Raw genomic sequence first — 18,182 nt, forward strand, 5'->3', positions numbered from 1 at the left:
TTGCACTGACACTAATTGGAAGAGAATTAGCAGAAAAACAAAGTAAAAAAAGCTACAGAAGTTTCTATTTTGGGAGTTGGAATGAATTCTGGGGACTTGCCAACTATTCCTCCTAGCTCTGTACATGAAATCTTCAGCTTCTAGAGATGCATCAAAGCTTTATGTTTTAAAAATCTACCTAATAGATTTGTCCTCTACAATCTCTTTTTCAGATTCTCAGAAGATCTAATAATACAGATTTTATTCACTGGTACACTTTCTGAAGTCTCTTCAGGTTACTGGACAGAACATGAAGGAAACACTTTTCCATGCTTCAGAAGATTATGAAACTGAGCACCTGTATCTCTACTTGCACAAGCAGCTGAGAAAAGTTTCTCTGGACAAGAAAGCAGAGTGCTGAACTTAAGCATTAAGAAAATCTACATAAATTCTGGCCAATTCCTGATTAGTTATAACCAGCTACTTAGTTCCTACCATAACAATTAACTTTGTCACCTTTCAAACTTCTGGATAACAAAATGAACAAAATTAACTAACTAAAACAAAACCCAGCAGTAACAGCAGCAACGAAACGCTGCCTCTAAGGAAAACTTCCTTAGTGCTCTCAGTAAATCACATGCATATACTTTCACCACTTCCTATACAAACAACTTATGTAGTCATAACTTTTCAAGCGTTAAAAATATTTTTCTGTACTTTTTTTCTTGTATCTGTCACAACCATACAATATATGAGTTTGAACTATTATCTCAAAAGCTAAATTCCCATTAAAGTACTAACCTAAAGAATCAAGTAAAACTACCTTTTCTTTGTAATAAGAGAAAACTTAATTTACTAATTCTTGTGCATTCTGTAACTTGGGTTACTGAATAAAAAAAATTACAGGAAATCATTCTTCAAACAGTTCCTACTGAAATTCTTATTTTTGTACAGTACTTAAAAGATGCATCACTTCTCCTAACTGCCACAAAAACAAAGTTCATACAGTTGGTGAAACACAGAAGAATTGAAGGGGAAAAAAAAAGCCAAACCAAAAAACACCACCACTTAAAATGTTTTGAAGTTTTACTACTGTTAAATTCAGGTAATGAATTTTAAATCCTCCTAACAGTAAATCAAACACTCGGAGGATCACAGGATGCTAACCATGCACCTGAACAAAATGTCTAACATATTTTAATTTCTATTTTAATCTTCACTGTTCTGCATATGTGAAATAAAGACAAAAAAGAAGGAAATTATATCTATTGATTTTTCCTCTATCCCCCCTGCAAAAAGAAAGTACTTAAATATGAGACATCCTTTCCAACATAAGGATGAGGAGGGGGAGGGAGGGCTGCCTCTCAGAAATCAGTCACATCTGACTTTTATTGTCAGATACACAAGTTACCTTATTTTTTTAATGAAAGCTTACTTTTACAACCTATTAAAGTCATATTTACTTACATACATGTACTAATTGTTACCAGTAAGGCAACCAAAGTCAAAATTAACTGACTTGAACACAAGCTCTAAAGCCACTGTACCTTTTATCATCATTAATGTTGGTTTTAAATAGCACCGAGGCAAAGCTAGGACTCACTCCTGTACTCTTTTTCTGGTTTGGGTAGAATTATGTTTTTAGTGAAGAAAAAAAGTAGGCTGACTTCAAAAGATGATTTCTAGATGTATCAGAAAAGGTTCTGATTTGATCAGTCCTACAAAAATCATCAGTGAAGTGAATGACTGCTTACATCCTCTTCTGCTTTACACCCAGGTGGTTCCACCATCTAATTATTAGGTACAACCATAAGGTGACATCGTGTTCTCCTGTAATTAAAGTATTTCCACATCATTGTGTGAAAACACACATACACGTATATTCAAGTATAAATAGCTAATAGATATCTGGACTTACATGGCTTCAATTGTGTAACACTGAGCCTCAAAATATTACTGAATGCTTTTTCTAATGTTCAACTTCAAGTAGTATTTCTTATTCTTGTCCCCGTGCTTAGAAACTTTTAGAAGGCAGAGAAAGTCAATGCTCTAAAACCCAGAAACTCACACACCACATAAGTGATTAAGTAGCAACATCCTTGAATACAAACTGACACTGTCTCAAACTCTTTCCTAATGTTCCCTTCTGGTTATGCTGTGTTTCACCACTCTCCCTTCAGTTTTTTTTCTGGTCCATATTTCATTTTAGAGGCCACGAAGATTCCTGTGACTAGTATACCATGACAGCATAACGTTGTTATGAAATTCTAGTAGATAAATTATGAAACAATAACAACAACAACAAAATTGTTTCTGCACTGATATAGCATTTCAAGTGCTTTCTTAATTTCAGGCACTACATATACATCACGTAGAAACAGAAACTAAAAATGAAAGTATCTGCTTCCAGTTAACAAAATACCTGCATAAATATTACAAAGGATCTCAGTGCGTGTTTCCAAAATACTGAAGATTAAGTATTTTATTTACTTCCTCCTCAGGTATATGCCCACAAAATCCTAGTTATACAGCATTTTTTCAAGGACACAAATACTAATAATGACTTTGTTTTGCATAAAACAATCACATCTTGGACACCTCTTTAACAACACAAGATCAAGAGACTACACCAAAATTATGGTATTTGTACCACAGAATCAAGCACTGAAGAATAAGAGAAACACTGTAATGTTTGCTGTGAAAAACTGTAACTTATTCACAGGGTAAAGCAACTATTATAAAGGACAACGACAGACAACAACAGGGGAACAATTCACAAGAAAAGGAGTACAGGGCCAGTATTGGGCAACTCAAACAGAAAGCGAGACTTCCGATTGTCAACTCAACTGTATCACTATTTCCTACCTTGGAAGTTTTAAGACCTGAAATATAAAGAAAACACTTTTCATATTTAATTAGAAGGAAAAAAAAAGACTCAAATATTTATACAACTATGTGCAATTCAACCACCACATACTATTCAGTGAAATATGAGCCCCGCACACATTCGGTGCAAAACCGATCTGCCACTGCTTCCACACTGATCAGCTGGTGGCCGCAGGAGGCCCTGCACTCTGACTACTGTGTCAGTGTGCCAAGTACTGTCCATACAGCATAACTGACAATTCAATACTTCATATTTAAAGAAGAATTGAATAGAATCTCTGACTGAAGAAGGAGAACACTTACACAGCCAAGAAGGCCAGATGCAAATCATATCCACCCAGGAAATTTCCCCTGGTTTACTCCAAGTGCTAAGCAACTTACTGAGAAGAAAGCAATGAATTCACCTCAACACTCTAACATGACACACCACATCTTTGGAAGCAGACACTCAAGTACAGACATCCTGAAAAACTGAGGTACAATAAATGGATGCGCAGAAATAAAGAAGTGGAAGCAAACATTCATCTCCTATTATTAATTATATAATTTGACAGCAAACAGTTTCAAGCACGATATTTGCTAAGAAACAATGGTAACTGGAAAGAATACAGGTCTCAAAGCCACTCACAGGAGAATCTAAGGAACAGAGAAGTAGATACAGAAATTCATGAGTTACAAAAAAAATTGTGTAGAAATGATGATACTGTTTTACAACATTATTTTTAACGTATCTTAAAATGAATACAGGCATTTCAGAGAACAGAATTACTAAAATGGTGTTAGTAAAATGTTCATTTTTTGACATACATTCCTTATACATTTAAGGAAACAAAATATATTCCTACTACATTCAAATAAACACAAATGGCAAGAGGAGTTTCTCCAAGCAGGTATGTTCAAATTAGCATTTATGAAGTACTGCAGCTACCATCTCTAAAAACCAGCCATGGATACACGTAGTCTAGGTACTAATGATGAAGAAAGTAAACCAAACCAAACACCTCCCCGGGCATTTCCTCAGTCTTCATAGATGTAAAGAACAAGGTTCATTTCAATTTTTTTTAGGAAAAAGAAAAAGCACCAGTGTTTACAGTTGGAGCATATGCGTTTCTTCTCTAAATGTGAATAGTTTAGTTGCTCTTCTTAAAGTTTTCTGGAAAGGCAAATCACATTCCAACTCCAAGGAAAGAGAAAAAAAATCCAGGTATTTAAGAATAGATTAAAGGTACAATTTAAACGAAGACAGATGCAAAATGTTCCACATAATTCATTATTAGTATGAATTAGTATTAACTATTCCACATCAAAAAACACAGCTTTTCTAGACAACAAAAAAAGAACAAAAAATTGGACGACTGACAGTTGGGAAAAGAAAACTTTACCTTTTCACGTGCCCACTTCTATTTTGCTTTTAATTTAGATATTAGTTTTCCAGGACTAAGTTTATTCTTATCAAAAGGAATATTTAAGAAAGAGTCTTCTTGCATGATGACAATAAAATTCATAACAAGGTTAAAAACTAAAACAGTTCTAAACTATGGGTGGGTTTTTTTTTTTTTGTTTTACATTTATGATATAAAGTAGCATTAAAATGTATTATCTCAACAAATATCCATGTATGCAGTAACATGAATCTGAACATACACGGAATCTCTCAGCAGAAAGAAATCTAGAAATCAACCGTCTTTATATACCTATTCCTGGCAACCAAAAACACTGTTAAAAAATTCTGATGATGGCATCCTTTCTGTGTCAGGGTCTGACTTTAACAAAAGTTATCTGTGGGAAGAATTGCCAAAGCTACAATTAAGAATACACATTCCAATTCTCAACTCTCATTTAATCCATGTTTTTTCTTTTGGCAAGTAGACATAAAAAATACACATCAGTCACGATGGTCTTCATTCAGTTAAAGGCAAATCATTTTTATAAACTTTCTCCCATGGACAACAGTATTAGTTCCAACAACAATACCTATTGCTAACTGTCAACTTAAGCCCTTCACTGGCACATCACTTAACAAAAATAATTCAATGTTACCAAGTAAGCCACGACACAGAACAGTGCAATCATCTCATAATGTGGTCACACGGGAGCGAAAGGCTGACAAAATTAGTAAGTACCTACATACATCAGTAATTCTTATTACAGGAAAGGACTGCCATCTCAAAACACTGTTTAGATTAATTTAACTAGTTTTTAAATGTTCACTACCTGACACTTGGCAGCCAGCTTTCAAAAAGCATGGTTTATTCTTAGTATCTTAAGAGCCTCATACATGATTAACCTGCACATGGAACTGGTGCCTCTACTGAGAAACTTTTTATGTACTGTTATTAAATTCAGTAAGAACTTAATTCAAGGGTTAAACAAATATAATGCTGTAGTAGATGCTGAAAACAGAACAAATAATAAAGACAAACTTGGTTTTAGTCCCAATAGTCCAATTTAACGCTTCTCAGCACATTATGTTTGAAATACTCAGCAGAGCCAAAACCTTGTTTTTCTAACCCAGAGCTCTATTCCATTGCTCAAATCCCATAAATATATATTTCCACTGCTGAAATGCATTATAACTCAGTTTAAGTGACAGTAATCTGAAGTGAGATGACACTGCTCTTTCAAACTACAATGTAGCTAATTTAACCAAAATTCATTTAAAAAAATCTTTAACTCCCGAAATAAAAAGCATTCAAAAGCCACCATTATCTTCCAATTCTGTTAATTACATATGAAAACAGACTTTATAACATCCCTGCTTTTTCATTCAAGCATCACTTCACTAGCCTCACCAGATCTAGAGCCATCTGCCAGCCCCCTGATCATCACTGCTAAAATGTAAAAATATGGCATGTTAAATGTAAAGGGCATCCTTTAGCTTCAATGTTTACATTTTGCACTTAAGTAACAGCTTCTGCGAAAACTGTGATACACTAATAGAAGAATCAGCAGAAGTTCTTACAAAGGATAAATTCATAAGCAAACACATGGTGTTAAGATTAAAACTCTTTTGCACACACATTAGTTTTTGTTCAACGAGAAAGACTGTACCAATGTTATGGGACTACAGATCTACTAGCATAATTGTGTGGGAGAGAACATTCATGTTGGGTTACACAACTGAGACTGCATTAGCTGAAGTATGATGGGTACCAAATTCACACAACTCTTCATAAACGCTACTGCATTTGCAAAAAGTAAAAGGAGATGTAGGAAAAACTTCCTGAGAAATTATTTTGTACCACAAGGAAAACACCTGTTGGAAGACTTTTTGTACCTGCATAGATCATAAAGTACATGCTTATATTTAAGTTAGACGAACTAAAAACAGTATAAAAATCCTATACACGCAAACCTGTTTTTCATTTTGGAACTCTTTAGTTAGGAAAAGAAGTTCAGATTACCAGCTTGTAAAACACAGTTAACTTTGAGCCTGGCTTTTTAAAACAAAGGTCAAGTACATATGCTATTTTGAATTCTGTGGTTAATTTTCAAAAGTACAGCAGACAACAAGAGAACAAACAACATGATTTGGTCTGACCAAAAAAAAAAAAAAAAAAAAAAAGACAGGACTCTTACTAACTCCTCTAAAGAAGTTACGGCATTTTTAACATACTACTGCTGAAGTGCAACATACATAATTTACATTAATCTTCTGAGCATGATCTTTAAGACATAACAGAAACGGACAAAAACTTTTAAGCCTCCATCTAAAAGCATCAGCTTAAAATTAAACAGATAAATTAAGTAAAGCTTTCTCTAACTTGGATGGTTTGCTTACCTCTGGGGGGGAATATAAGGAGCAGATACGGTTGGCATAACTGTACAGGGTTCAACAACTGTTTTCTTGGCTTTTTTTGTCTTTTTTCTGACTTTTGATGTAGACCTAGCAGTTCTGACTGATCCCTCCTTTCTACAAACACCGTTTTTGATTTCAGCTTCTCCATAAATATTTAGAGGTCTCCGTATGCAACCTGGTGGAGTATGTACATCACAATAGGCAGTCTTTTTTACAGAGAACGTTGTCCCACTTCCAGTCAGTTCTTTCACAGGTTCCATTTTCATATACAGACCAGCCTTTTGAGCACATGTCACATGGAATGCAGTGTAGCAGTTTGCTTTGTGGCACTGGATGCAGGCACCAACACCTTTCTGTTTACAGAGGTAGCACGTTAACTTCCATCTGGCTGGGGGAATGTTCCTGACACCGTCAATTGGCTCAATAAAAACTGTATTGGCAAATCCAACCTCTGGAATCCACAAAGCACACACAACATGTCCCCAGCGATCATCATCAGTCTTTTTAAAGGCACCTCCCTTGTTTGGGCACAGCACACAGTCTACAGGCCGAGAACGGGACTGCAGACAGTGTCTGCAGAGCCATTGGCCCTCGGGTATATATGGCACCCCATAGCATTCCTGATGTACTGCTAAATTACACATATCACAAAACAGGATTACATTGCTGTTCTGACATTCACCATCCATGCATATACAACATACCGCGTCTTCATCAATTAAAGACTGATGATCACCCTGTTTTTGGTTCTCACAATAGGACTCTTTCTCAAACCTATCCATAAGGAATTCAAACATGTTCTGGGAAACAACCGACACTCCATCGCTTTTCCGCTTTTCGTTAATTATTTCTAACCACGCATAATCTTCCTCATCCATGTCATACTCGACTTCATTGTCAAGTTCTTCCGCTGACTTCTCAATGAACTTATAATAAACCGGAGGTCTCCGAGGAGCTGAAGGGGGACTGTACTCAACAATCCGTACTTTTGGTTCTGGAAGAGGAGCTGTTGTAGCAGGTATGCCATGTGAGCTAGGAAGAGCTTCATTTTTCTTTTTCACTTTGTTGTTTTTATGCCGTTTGCTTCTTAGACAAACTGGTGGTCTTTCACTATTTTCCTTATTGCTGTTGCATTCACTCATTTCCTGGGCTGTAAGATCATCTTCTAATATAATCTCTAAAGGATCAAAGATACTGATCCTATGTAGGCGACCTTCAATTTCTATTTCAACCATTCTTTGAGCTTGAGCGTACGTCAAGGTTTCTCGTGTAGGGGAGTGCTTAATACTGCATGGGGAAGAGGAATGCCTTGTTGCCGATACTCGATGACATCTTCCTTTCCTCCTCATTTGGTAATGTTTCCCTAAAACGAGAGTAACAATTAAAATTATAAACTCTGAAAATTTATGTAAGATTAGTTTTTTTTATAGCAAGAAGGAACTTCAGTTCTATGGCCCCCAAATGACCTGTCCAACCTTTTGGAAAAGGAAACAAAATAAAACATAAAAGACCCAGCTTATCTAAGCAAGCACAGCTATACACAGTACATAATATAAAAGTGCTTCAGAAGAGCTTACTGTAACAACTCTTAATAAGACAATAATAAAAAATGCTAAGATAAAAATGATAACTGTTACACTGTAGGAAAATCTTTAATACAGTATTTCCATTTGCTGAGTATGTGCAGTTTTTCCTCAACAGCCTGAAATTTTTTTCCTCCAGATCTCACCTCCAAAAGAACTGACATAATCCTGGAAGAAAAGAAAGTCTTCCCCACAACTTTATCCCATGCAATTTGAAAATGATAACAACAACAACAACTCCTTGATTACCTCCATTCTCATAGATAGAAAAACATGCACACCTCCAAAGTTGACAAAGCTTTTCTAAACTAAAATTCTTTTGAGTCTACAGTTCTTTACCTAACCACATATCCACAGAAACAATTTCTGTATTTAAGATTACAACATCTCCATATCCAGAAAGTTATAATCAATGTACATTTTATTATTTTATCTAACTCCCACGTTAGTAAGCTGAATCCCATTCAGTGTCAAAACTTTCAAATATAGTGATATGCACAGAATGACAAGAACAGAATTCAGCTCATAATAAAAACATTGTGAAATATGGACCGCAGTTAGGAAATACTCAACTTGTAAAGAAAATTTGATTTGTACTGAAAACATACAAAATGTGCAGCTGTGTGTGCATGTACACAGATACACACCCTCATCCCTCAACTCATTCTCATAGTTTTCCTCATAGCATGAGTAGGCAAATAATTTCCAGTATTTCAATCCAAATCCAAGCTCTTTATACAATTAAATTGACATAGCGTTCTAGTTTCAAGACACCTATTGGAGTAAGGTCAGCCTCTGTTACACCCACCAGACCAAAAAAACCTAGCTAGTTTCCTCCGTATGAAACACCATAATTAGGGCAGGAATTCAATTTGATTACAAAGATCCTAACTGAGAGCTTCCATGCTTACACCCTTTCAGACATTTCTTTTTCTCTGAAATTTGAAAAAATATTACAGAACTATTAATTTCAAGCCTACAAGGCTCTTCTATCTTTTTCCTTTTCTCTCTCTGATAAATCAGTAATAAAAAAACCGTTGATTTTTAATGAACTGCTTAAACTATTATTACAGCCTCACCATTGTAATTCTCATCAATCAGAAATTTTGCACTTCATGTCCTCTATTAGTTAAAATAATTCTACTCACATTAACATGTCAAAAGAGCTCAAAGCATGATTATTGTCAGAGCAGTATAATTACATCATGAAGAAAACAGCAAAGACCAGAATGGTTGACATGCAAAACACTTTTTTTTTTGTCAGTCTGTGATGCCACTTTCAACAAGTCTACTCTCGTAGTCCTGAAGGAACTTCTTTTAGTGGAGGGCAAGGTAATGCAGGCAGCTAGCATTAAAAGTAGCCCTTCAGAGAGTCTTATCTGCTCTCAAACCAATCTTCTTTTCCCAAGAAGAAATTTTAAAAATTAATCTATGCTCCCTGTTATTCATGTGTGAGTTAAGTACCTTCCTCACAGATCTGACTTCTGTATATGTATCTCCTAATTTTCAGTACTTATTTTTACAGCGTGAGCTCAAAAGCCAGTGCTTAATCATCATGTTTTTTCTTATCGTTTTTATAAACAAGAGATTAATAAAAAAAGATTCTACCACCTCTTCAAACAAGCATGAAAGAAATAATAGCTTACTTCTGTTCAAAAACATAAGATTAAGTTAGATCATTTTTTTAACTGCAGAAAAAGTCCACTAACACTATTATAAAAGGTTCAGAAACCAGAAACAACAGTTTATCTGAAATTAGAAGTTAGTTTCCACAGTTTCACAACAGATGTTGTGATGCAGAGGGGAAAGATAACAGTGATTCACATTTGTTTATCAGCATGAATGAAGATTTTTCAGCTCAAACACACTGACGTGTAAATGTACAGCAACCCACTCATGACAGTGTGGTTGCATTTTATGGCATATTTTGGTAACGGTATCGCATTTAGCCAACAAAAAACAAACAAACCAAAAAACCCAAATCAATTTAAATTGTGTTTACCTCACATTTAACTTCAATTTTGTCCAGATGTAAAGGTGTTTTCTTTTTTAGTATCTCACCCTACAACCATGAACAGACACACAACCAGCCAAGATGTCCATGAGGGCAGTTTTGAACTAATTACTGAGAGAGATGGAAAGTAGCCTTCAGAAATGAAAATCTGTGCTTGTTTGCCCACATTTAATTATCAAGCCTAGCCCAGAAGTAAGGGGAGGAGTGGAAAGCTAGATTTCCATGCTCTCTGCCTCTCCTTGAAATTCTTAAGCACGACTGCAAGAAGGCAAAAAGAACAGGAAGAAAATATTTTAAAGCACATTCTTGCTTAGTATTACTGTCATAAATGTCAAACTGTATGAATCAGAATGCTAAAAAAAATGATTGAGCCATCATCTAAGCATCTTCCTTGTAATACTCATCTATAAATAAAACTAAATCACAAAGCAGATGATAATTTCCTGGGAGTATGGATACCACACAAACTGTAACAGAGCAAACACAGAATTGGAACCAGTATTAATCTGGATTCATTTCATAAAAACTTAAGCATTAATAACTTCAATGTCCCAGAAGCCAAAGAAGTGGCAGCTTTTTATCTTTCATCCTCCCCCGAAGAAAAGTATCAGCAAGTGTCCTATAAATATTCTGAAGGATGACTGCATTTCTGCATATAGAATTCATGATCAGCAATTACTTTGCTTTTCCTTGTTAATTAGCAGACGCCTTTCTTCTCCAACATCCTGCAGGCGTCTCCAACATCCTGCAGGCCCGCAGGAATGCAGACCATGCATAGAAGTTTGAAGAATGCTGGACTATGACATCAGCACCATTCTATACTGACGATATCACACCTTCAGCAAAAGGAGGCGATTCTTGTTAGCACTTTTCAGCCTTTCAGAACAACACAGATCAAAGAGGGAAGTTTGCAGCTCCTTTCTCAGTGCTCCATCAGCTGCTTGGGCAGAGGCACAACCGGCACTGCCCCTCACCAACAAGAGTGCACACAGACAGCTGTCTGTGCAGAATACATACCAGGAGGCCAACATATTTTTTATTAAGACGCAAGAGAGCTAAAGCCAACAGGAAAAGTACAACAGCGCACAGTTCTGATCACAAATTCCTGTCACAATTTCTGTCCCAGTTACCTTCCTCCTCTTCAAAACAATTGCCTCGGGTCCCCGCATCCCCTGCTCAAAGGAAAAGGGAATGCCGCTCTCAATGCACACTTTCATGCAGACGATTATAAAGAGAAAGACACAGGAATGCTCTTTAGTCCCAGACAATGAGGCCGGACAGGCAAACACCGCTTGCTGCATACAGGAAAGACACCACCCAGGGCACAGCGGCGGGACAACAGCACTGCCCTCAGGGGAACACAAAGAATTAGCGTCCGCGGCGGCTCGGCTCGGGGAACGCAGCGCGGGCCGCGCGCCTCCCGCATCCCGCCCGCCGTCCCGCCACAGCCGCAACTGCCCGGCCCTGCCCGCCCCACAGCCAACCCGCGCAGGGCTGCCCACGCCCACGATCCGCCCCCGCCGGCTCCTGCGCGAGCACTTCCTGCCCACGCCCAGGGAGCCCGCAGCGCGCACACACCCCTCCGCCCGATGGTTTCTGCCTGGCCCCGGCGTTCCCCCCTCCCGGCCCCCGGGAGGATGGTTCCTGCCCGGGCCCATCATCTCAGCCCTTCCCAACAGTCGCCTCCCTCCCCTCCGCGAAAATACTCGGCCCACAATATGGCGGCTGACAAAACAGCTCCAGCGGCGCCTCCCCCAGAGCGCCGCGCTCCGCTTCCCCCCGCGCCGCCTCGCCCACGGCCGCTCGTCCTCCGCACCGTCCCCCTGCGCCGAGCCCGGCCTCGCCGCCCGTCCTCCCTCTTTCCCCTCCCGCCTCCGGACCGACCGGCCGGCTCGGCCGCCACGCCGCCCGCCCGGCTTCACTCACGTTGTGGGAGCCGCGGAGCGCGGCTGACAGACCTCCCGCTCCGCCTCTGCGCCCGACGCTGCGGCCGGTCTAATGGCGGCGGTCCCGCCGGCGCTGCTGCCGCCTGCTCCCGCGTCCGGCGGTCGCGGGCGGGCGAGCGGGCGCTGAAGGGGCCGCGCTGCCCGCGGCGGCGGGTACCCGGCGCTGGGTACGGGGCTGCTGCCGCCGCCGGGCACAGCGCATTCGTGAGGCGCGGCGCAGGTCGCGGTCCGGCTGCGGGCTCGGCGCTCGGCTCCCCGGGCTCGGCAGCTCCCCTCCCCCCTCGGCACAAACAATGCGGCTTCACCACAGCGCTGCGCCGACGGGGGGGGGAGGGAGAGGGAAGGGACGTGAGGGCGCCAGGCACCGCCCAGCCCCGCCGCTGCCGCCGCCGCCGCTGCTGCCACCAGGCGGGGCCTGTGCCGCCGCTTCCCCCGTCCCCGCCCCTCCATGGCGGAGCGCAGCGCGGGGCCTGGTGGAGGCATCGGGCGGCACGGGGCGGGAAGCGGCGGCGCTGCGCCTCAGGGGACGGGTCGGCGAGGCGCGGCCCGGAGCTGCGGGCAGCACTCGCGCTGGCGGCACCAGAGCGCCTCAGCGCGCATTTAAGTACCTCAACGCAGGGGAATTTAAACGGCAGCAAACGGAGAAAAAAGGGAGAAGCAGGCAGAGGTCAGGGCTGCAAAACCAGGTCTCCGAGCTACGAGTAATCGGTATTTATTATGTCTTTGGGCAAAGTTCAAGCTAGAGCTCAGAAAATTCGTTTCAGTTTGCTCTCCCAGGGTCTCTGGGTCATACTCTTTTGGATAACAACCTTACATTTTGGCCGAGCACAGTTGTGTCAGCTGTAGCTCTCCCTGCAAAGGCTGCCCTTTCTTATTATGTATCGTTTTTAGGAAAGACATTATAGCCCTATTGGATATGTGAAGGATTTTCCTGTGGGCATCGATAGGGCAGCTGCACCCACACACTCAAAGAACCCCTTTTGAGCCAGCCAGGCTAGGACCAGCACTTATGTTTCACAGAACGGGTCCTGTGTGCAGTAGGAACGAAAGCAGCAAAGAATGGGTGCGGTCTTTGCTGCCCCTCTGTAGCGACCATCACTTCAGAACAACCTTCCAATTCTTTCTCACCCCATTTCTACCACTGCTGTTTGCCTGCCCCCAGCAGCAGTCACTCTAACAGTAAATTTGTGCCTAAAAGATCAGAAATAGACTTACTTAGTTGTGGAAAGTCAATCAATATTCAGAGAGCCTAAGTCACTTATTTCAGAAAATTCTGTACAACAGGTAGCATCAGTAGCTTCCAACTCATTTTCCTTATCAGGCACCATCCACTGGGCTGATTTCTAGCAAAGCAGGAGCTTACAATAGCCAACATTTGAGTGTTGCACTCAACCTAGATAAAGTTTTTAGGATCAAACTGACTCAGCAATCTCAGTTTCTCAATTAAAAAAAAATACATAAAGATTGGATAAACTGTATAGGTCATCTGGTTGTGTGCTGCTTTTAAGGAATTGCTCTCTGGTTTTATCACTTATATGACCAAGCCCCTCAGTCTCAGAAATTTTACAGCAGATCAGTTGAAATGAATGAAGTTGCACTGGAATTCAGCCTGCAATAGTAAATAGGAAGCAGCGCTCTAAATCGTGTATGTTAGTGCATGGTCTAGTTGTAAAAAATAACTAGAAATGATAAATACTGTCAAGAAGCTAATAATAAGTATAATAAAACTCCATCTATGATAGAAAACATGTTTTTTTCCATCTTTTAAGTGATAATCCATGTGTATCTGTCCTGCAGCTGTACAAATGCTTTACAACTGGAGACAAGCTTTCCACAGAGCTTGATGGCATCCATACTCTCCCCATGTCTGATGGATGCACAAGTCAGTCTGGCACTCTTCCAGCTTCTTTTTTCTGCCAGGTATATTACAGCATTCCATAGCTGCACAGCCCTTCAGTAAGACAGCGCTCCATATATGTATTTGTTCCATTTAACTATCTTTTTGCTGTCTGGTCTTATGCTTTATTCTCCAGCATTCTACTTATGTGACTTTCTTGAGATTCATCTTCCAGCTCTCCCTGCCCTGTACGTAGGGCATGTTTGGTAACCATGATGTGTCACGTCTGAAACTTCATGCTGATAAAACCAGGAAGCAGCACTTCCAAAATCATTTCATTATAGAGGCGACATCATTGACTGCCATAACCTATTGACCAAGGAGTTATACCACAGCCTGAATCGATCAGAATGATGTGTTACAGTGCCAGGACCCGATCTCCTATCTCCAGATCTGAAATGAGAGTCTTCTAATTTACTTTAGCATAATACAGAAAGGCCTCCAGGATCCTTAGATTCTCTGCAGTTTCAAAAGACTGCTGAACTTCATTTCCTGGTGCCTGGGCTGAAGATGGTGACTCCACTTCAAATTAATAACTTACGGGCAGGGTTCATCGCTGCTCTTGATACCCTCAATTATCCTCAGGAATGAGTGAGTATAAGGACTTCTCCTACAGACCACCTAGGCTCTGACACAGAATGCACATAATCTTGATACACTGCTTCACAGCAACAGCACAAAGATCCTAACAGGCCTGACATGAACCACCTCTCACTGACGTTGTAGCCTACCAGATCAGGATCCTTAATGTTAAATACCAGTAGGTTAGGTCATTCTTTCAAAATGCAACAGTGCATGGTATTATCTGGTATATTTGACAAGACCTGAACACACACTTCCATAATCTCAAAGATTTGTTTCCTTGCCTGTTCCATCTCACTAGTGAGATGTAGCGCCTCAAAATAGTACTCATTCCATTTTTGGAAAAGGAGGCAACAACTCTAATGGGATGCCACATAATTTCAAGCAAAAAGAAAAAGTTCAGAGAGCAGCAAGACCCTCACAGTTTTGGTGTTTTTTTTTTTTTTTTGGCACTAGCTCAGTGAGTGTGTGGTTTTGATCCCACTTCATCACAATCTTCACGCCCTTGCTTGGCAGCATCAAGTTTTGATTCAAGTTGCCAATACTGACTCACTCTGCAAGAAAGATCTTTATAGATGGGATATCTCCTGCTTACCAGCTTTCACCTGTGCTTGTTAACAAATTCTCAAGAGAAATACTTGAAAGGATGAAAGAATCACATAAACATAAAGGCTGTTCATCCGCTTTGGCATCCTCTTCCCTTGCAGAATGAAGTTTTGAGACGTTGCTACACAGCTGAAGTATATCACCTGCAGAGTAACATCTTTGTTCCAGATTAAAAGAGACCAACTTGCTGCTGCACTTAAATTTTGGCAGTGCTACTATTCTTCACTGGTGGAACTCCACTCTATTCTCCTCTCCCTGTATGAAAAGCAAGCTGCCAAAATGAAAAGAAAGAGCCAGATCCCACTCCATACATTCTTTCAAACCTGCAAGAATCTTGAAATACAGGTTTTGGACTGCCATAACATACATTTGTGGGTCTTCATCCTATCATGACAATTCTGCCTAACCTTTCTAAGACTTGCAACAGCTCTGAACAATTCTGCAAACTAGATGATCCACATAAAGTTTCCAAAGCCTGGCTTCCCTACTATGTGGTTTACTTCTTCACACTCACCAATACATAATTAATATTCTCCCTGGAATACTGTCTAGTAATATACAACGTTACTATGGTTCCTCACATCCTGCAGGGACATCCTTTTCCATTTCACTTACCTCATCAGTTGTGCACTGACAAATTACTCAAGGAGCATGACTGTGCAGAGCCAGATGTTCTCAAGAGAAAGGTTGTTCCCAAACCTCATAAGCCAGGATAGCATGCACTGTGGATAGAATGCTCAACCCTACTGGGTTCAACACATTACAGCAACAAGCTGAGAAACCCACATTTGCCCTCAGTCCATGAAGTCGTATAGTATCCCTGCATCTGTTAGCTGATCCTTGGGAACTACTTAACTGAAAGACAAATCCATGTACCCTATGTACCACTGATCCATCCACTAGATATCATCAGTACTTTGGCAGAAAGACTTATTTTTGTAAAAGATTGAGTGGGATTTATGGTCAAAAGCCCTAGCTGACAATTCCAAAATAAGAATGAAACTTTTTAGCTTTGAATATGGAAGAAAAGTCTTGAGCCTTTTTACCACTAGAGGATTAATGAATATCTTCTTTGTTCTTTGGCTAAGCAGCAGCATGCCTTTTCCTTTTTAATTCTTCTGGACATGTTTTGATGAAGGGTTAAGATGAAATAATATAGGTGTTCATCTACATTCACTAACTTCTATAGAAACAAAGTTTGTTTTGTTTCTTCTGGCCACACAAACGTTCTATATGCATCATCCTTCTCTTCCCTGTAAAGAAAGTGGTTCTTTATAAAATTGATAAGGTGACCCTTTATTTCTCCAGAATAGTTCAAGGTGATCCAAAACAACAGCCTTCTCTGAAATGAGTTTCAAAACAGACTGCACTCTCTGTCAGTGCCTCTTGCGGTACTGATAAAGACTGAGCCCTTTTATCATCTGAGTTCCACCAGAACTCAAGCTACATCACTGCTCGCTAATAGCTCTGTAACTTGCATCTACTAAGCAGTCCTGTGGAATGTTATCTATAGATAATACTGAAGACCATTTCACAGAGTGGTCTTTAAGCTGTACAGCTGCTATGCAAAGGCCCTTACCTTATTTCATTTAAGCATTTGGATGAACTACAGCTTGGAGTCACCTACAGCAAGAAGAGGTTTGTAGCCTGTCACTTGCAACCAGAACAATATGTTAAACAATTCTTGGAGAGGCAGAATTGACAGGGAAACCTAATTTCTTCCTTCTTTATCCTTCTTCTGTCTTGACTCCTTTAACACCACATACCTTTGAGATTTTGCAGTTATACAGATCTCTGCAAAATGTGCTCATAACATTTGTATGATGGAAGGAAGATGGGGCTTGAACTCCTGCAGACACTGCAAAGATGGGAAAAAAGAAAAAAAACGGTATTAAGATATATATATAATATATATATTTATATATATTAATATATTTATATATATTAATATATTTTATATATATATTAAAGCTTATATATGTTACACTTCAGAAAAAAATAAATCAGTAATTTATTTTCACAAAATGCTGCACCAAAAGCACAGGGCTAACCCATTTGCTTATCTGTAGGTTGTCTGAATAGCAGAACAGCAATGTGTTTAATGAAGAGGATACAACACATGCATCCTTTGTGAATCAGGACTTACAACCACAGCACTTGCATCCACCACACTGCTGAAATTTCAGGATTGTTTTGAGGTAAGATTGAGAAGCAGATCAGGGAGAAGAAAATCTGAAATCTATGTTGCTTTTTTAAAGCTGATTATTTAAAAAAAATAAATAAAAACAAAACACAAAAATCCCAACCCTTTGAGTAAAATTCTTTGCACTCATTTATAATGATACTGTTATTTACAAAAGAGCAGACTGAGCCATATACAAGGAAATAATGTTACCCCATCTCTCATCATCGTCACTCCAGCATTAATTATTCAACTCCTGCTATTTAACATTTGGCACCTTCGATATATTCTGTACAGCAGCTTTACCTGCAGAAGTTTTTTGGGAAATTATCCTTGCCAAACGGTAACTGCCATCCTAATAATCCTTCATGAACAGGTGAATGATTTTCTCATTAGCCCCCTGAACTACCTCACTCCACAACCAGATGAGCACAATTTATGCAAATGTATATCAAAAAGCAGCCACAGAGATAAAAAATAAAAAAATAAAGGAAAAAAAAAAAAAAGAGTGCTCTGCCAAAGAAGACTTGACACAATATATTTCTCATACCAATCATCATTTTTGATGCTTGTTCTCCTCATCAGGTTTGGGTTTTGGAAGATTTTTCATTTAACATGAATTTGAATGAATTTAAGCAAGCACAGACCATGTAAACATCATGACTACATACATATTTTTAATTTCTCACAACCCTTTTCTAATCCCTG

General features: G+C 39.7%; 1 protein-coding gene across 13 annotated transcripts in view; it reads right to left on the reverse strand.

The window, feature by feature from the left end:
• BRD1 (bromodomain containing 1) overlaps window positions 1-18,182 on the reverse strand; it is a 68,187-nt gene that overhangs the window by 45,235 nt on the left and 4,770 nt on the right. For 11 of the 13 annotated variants that reach the window (XM_048935964.1, XM_048935831.1, XM_048935750.1 and 8 more), the window contains 2 exons: window positions 17,059-17,150; window positions 6,647-8,027 (listed from right to left, as the gene is read on the reverse strand). In XM_048935964.1, coding sequence (XP_048791921.1) covers window positions 6,647-8,013 — 1,367 coding nt within the window. In that variant the 5' untranslated portion in view covers window positions 8,014-8,027; window positions 17,059-17,150. Of the gene's footprint in view, window positions 1-6,646; window positions 8,028-11,391; window positions 11,684-12,187; window positions 12,509-17,058; window positions 17,151-18,182 lie in introns of those variants that run through there. The other 2 variants (XM_048936202.1, XM_048936114.1) reach the window with 2 other exon arrangements.

Source organism: Lagopus muta, chromosome 1 (assembly GCF_023343835.1).
Source record: "Lagopus muta isolate bLagMut1 chromosome 1, bLagMut1 primary, whole genome shotgun sequence".
Lineage (NCBI taxonomy): Eukaryota > Metazoa > Chordata > Aves > Galliformes > Phasianidae > Lagopus > Lagopus muta.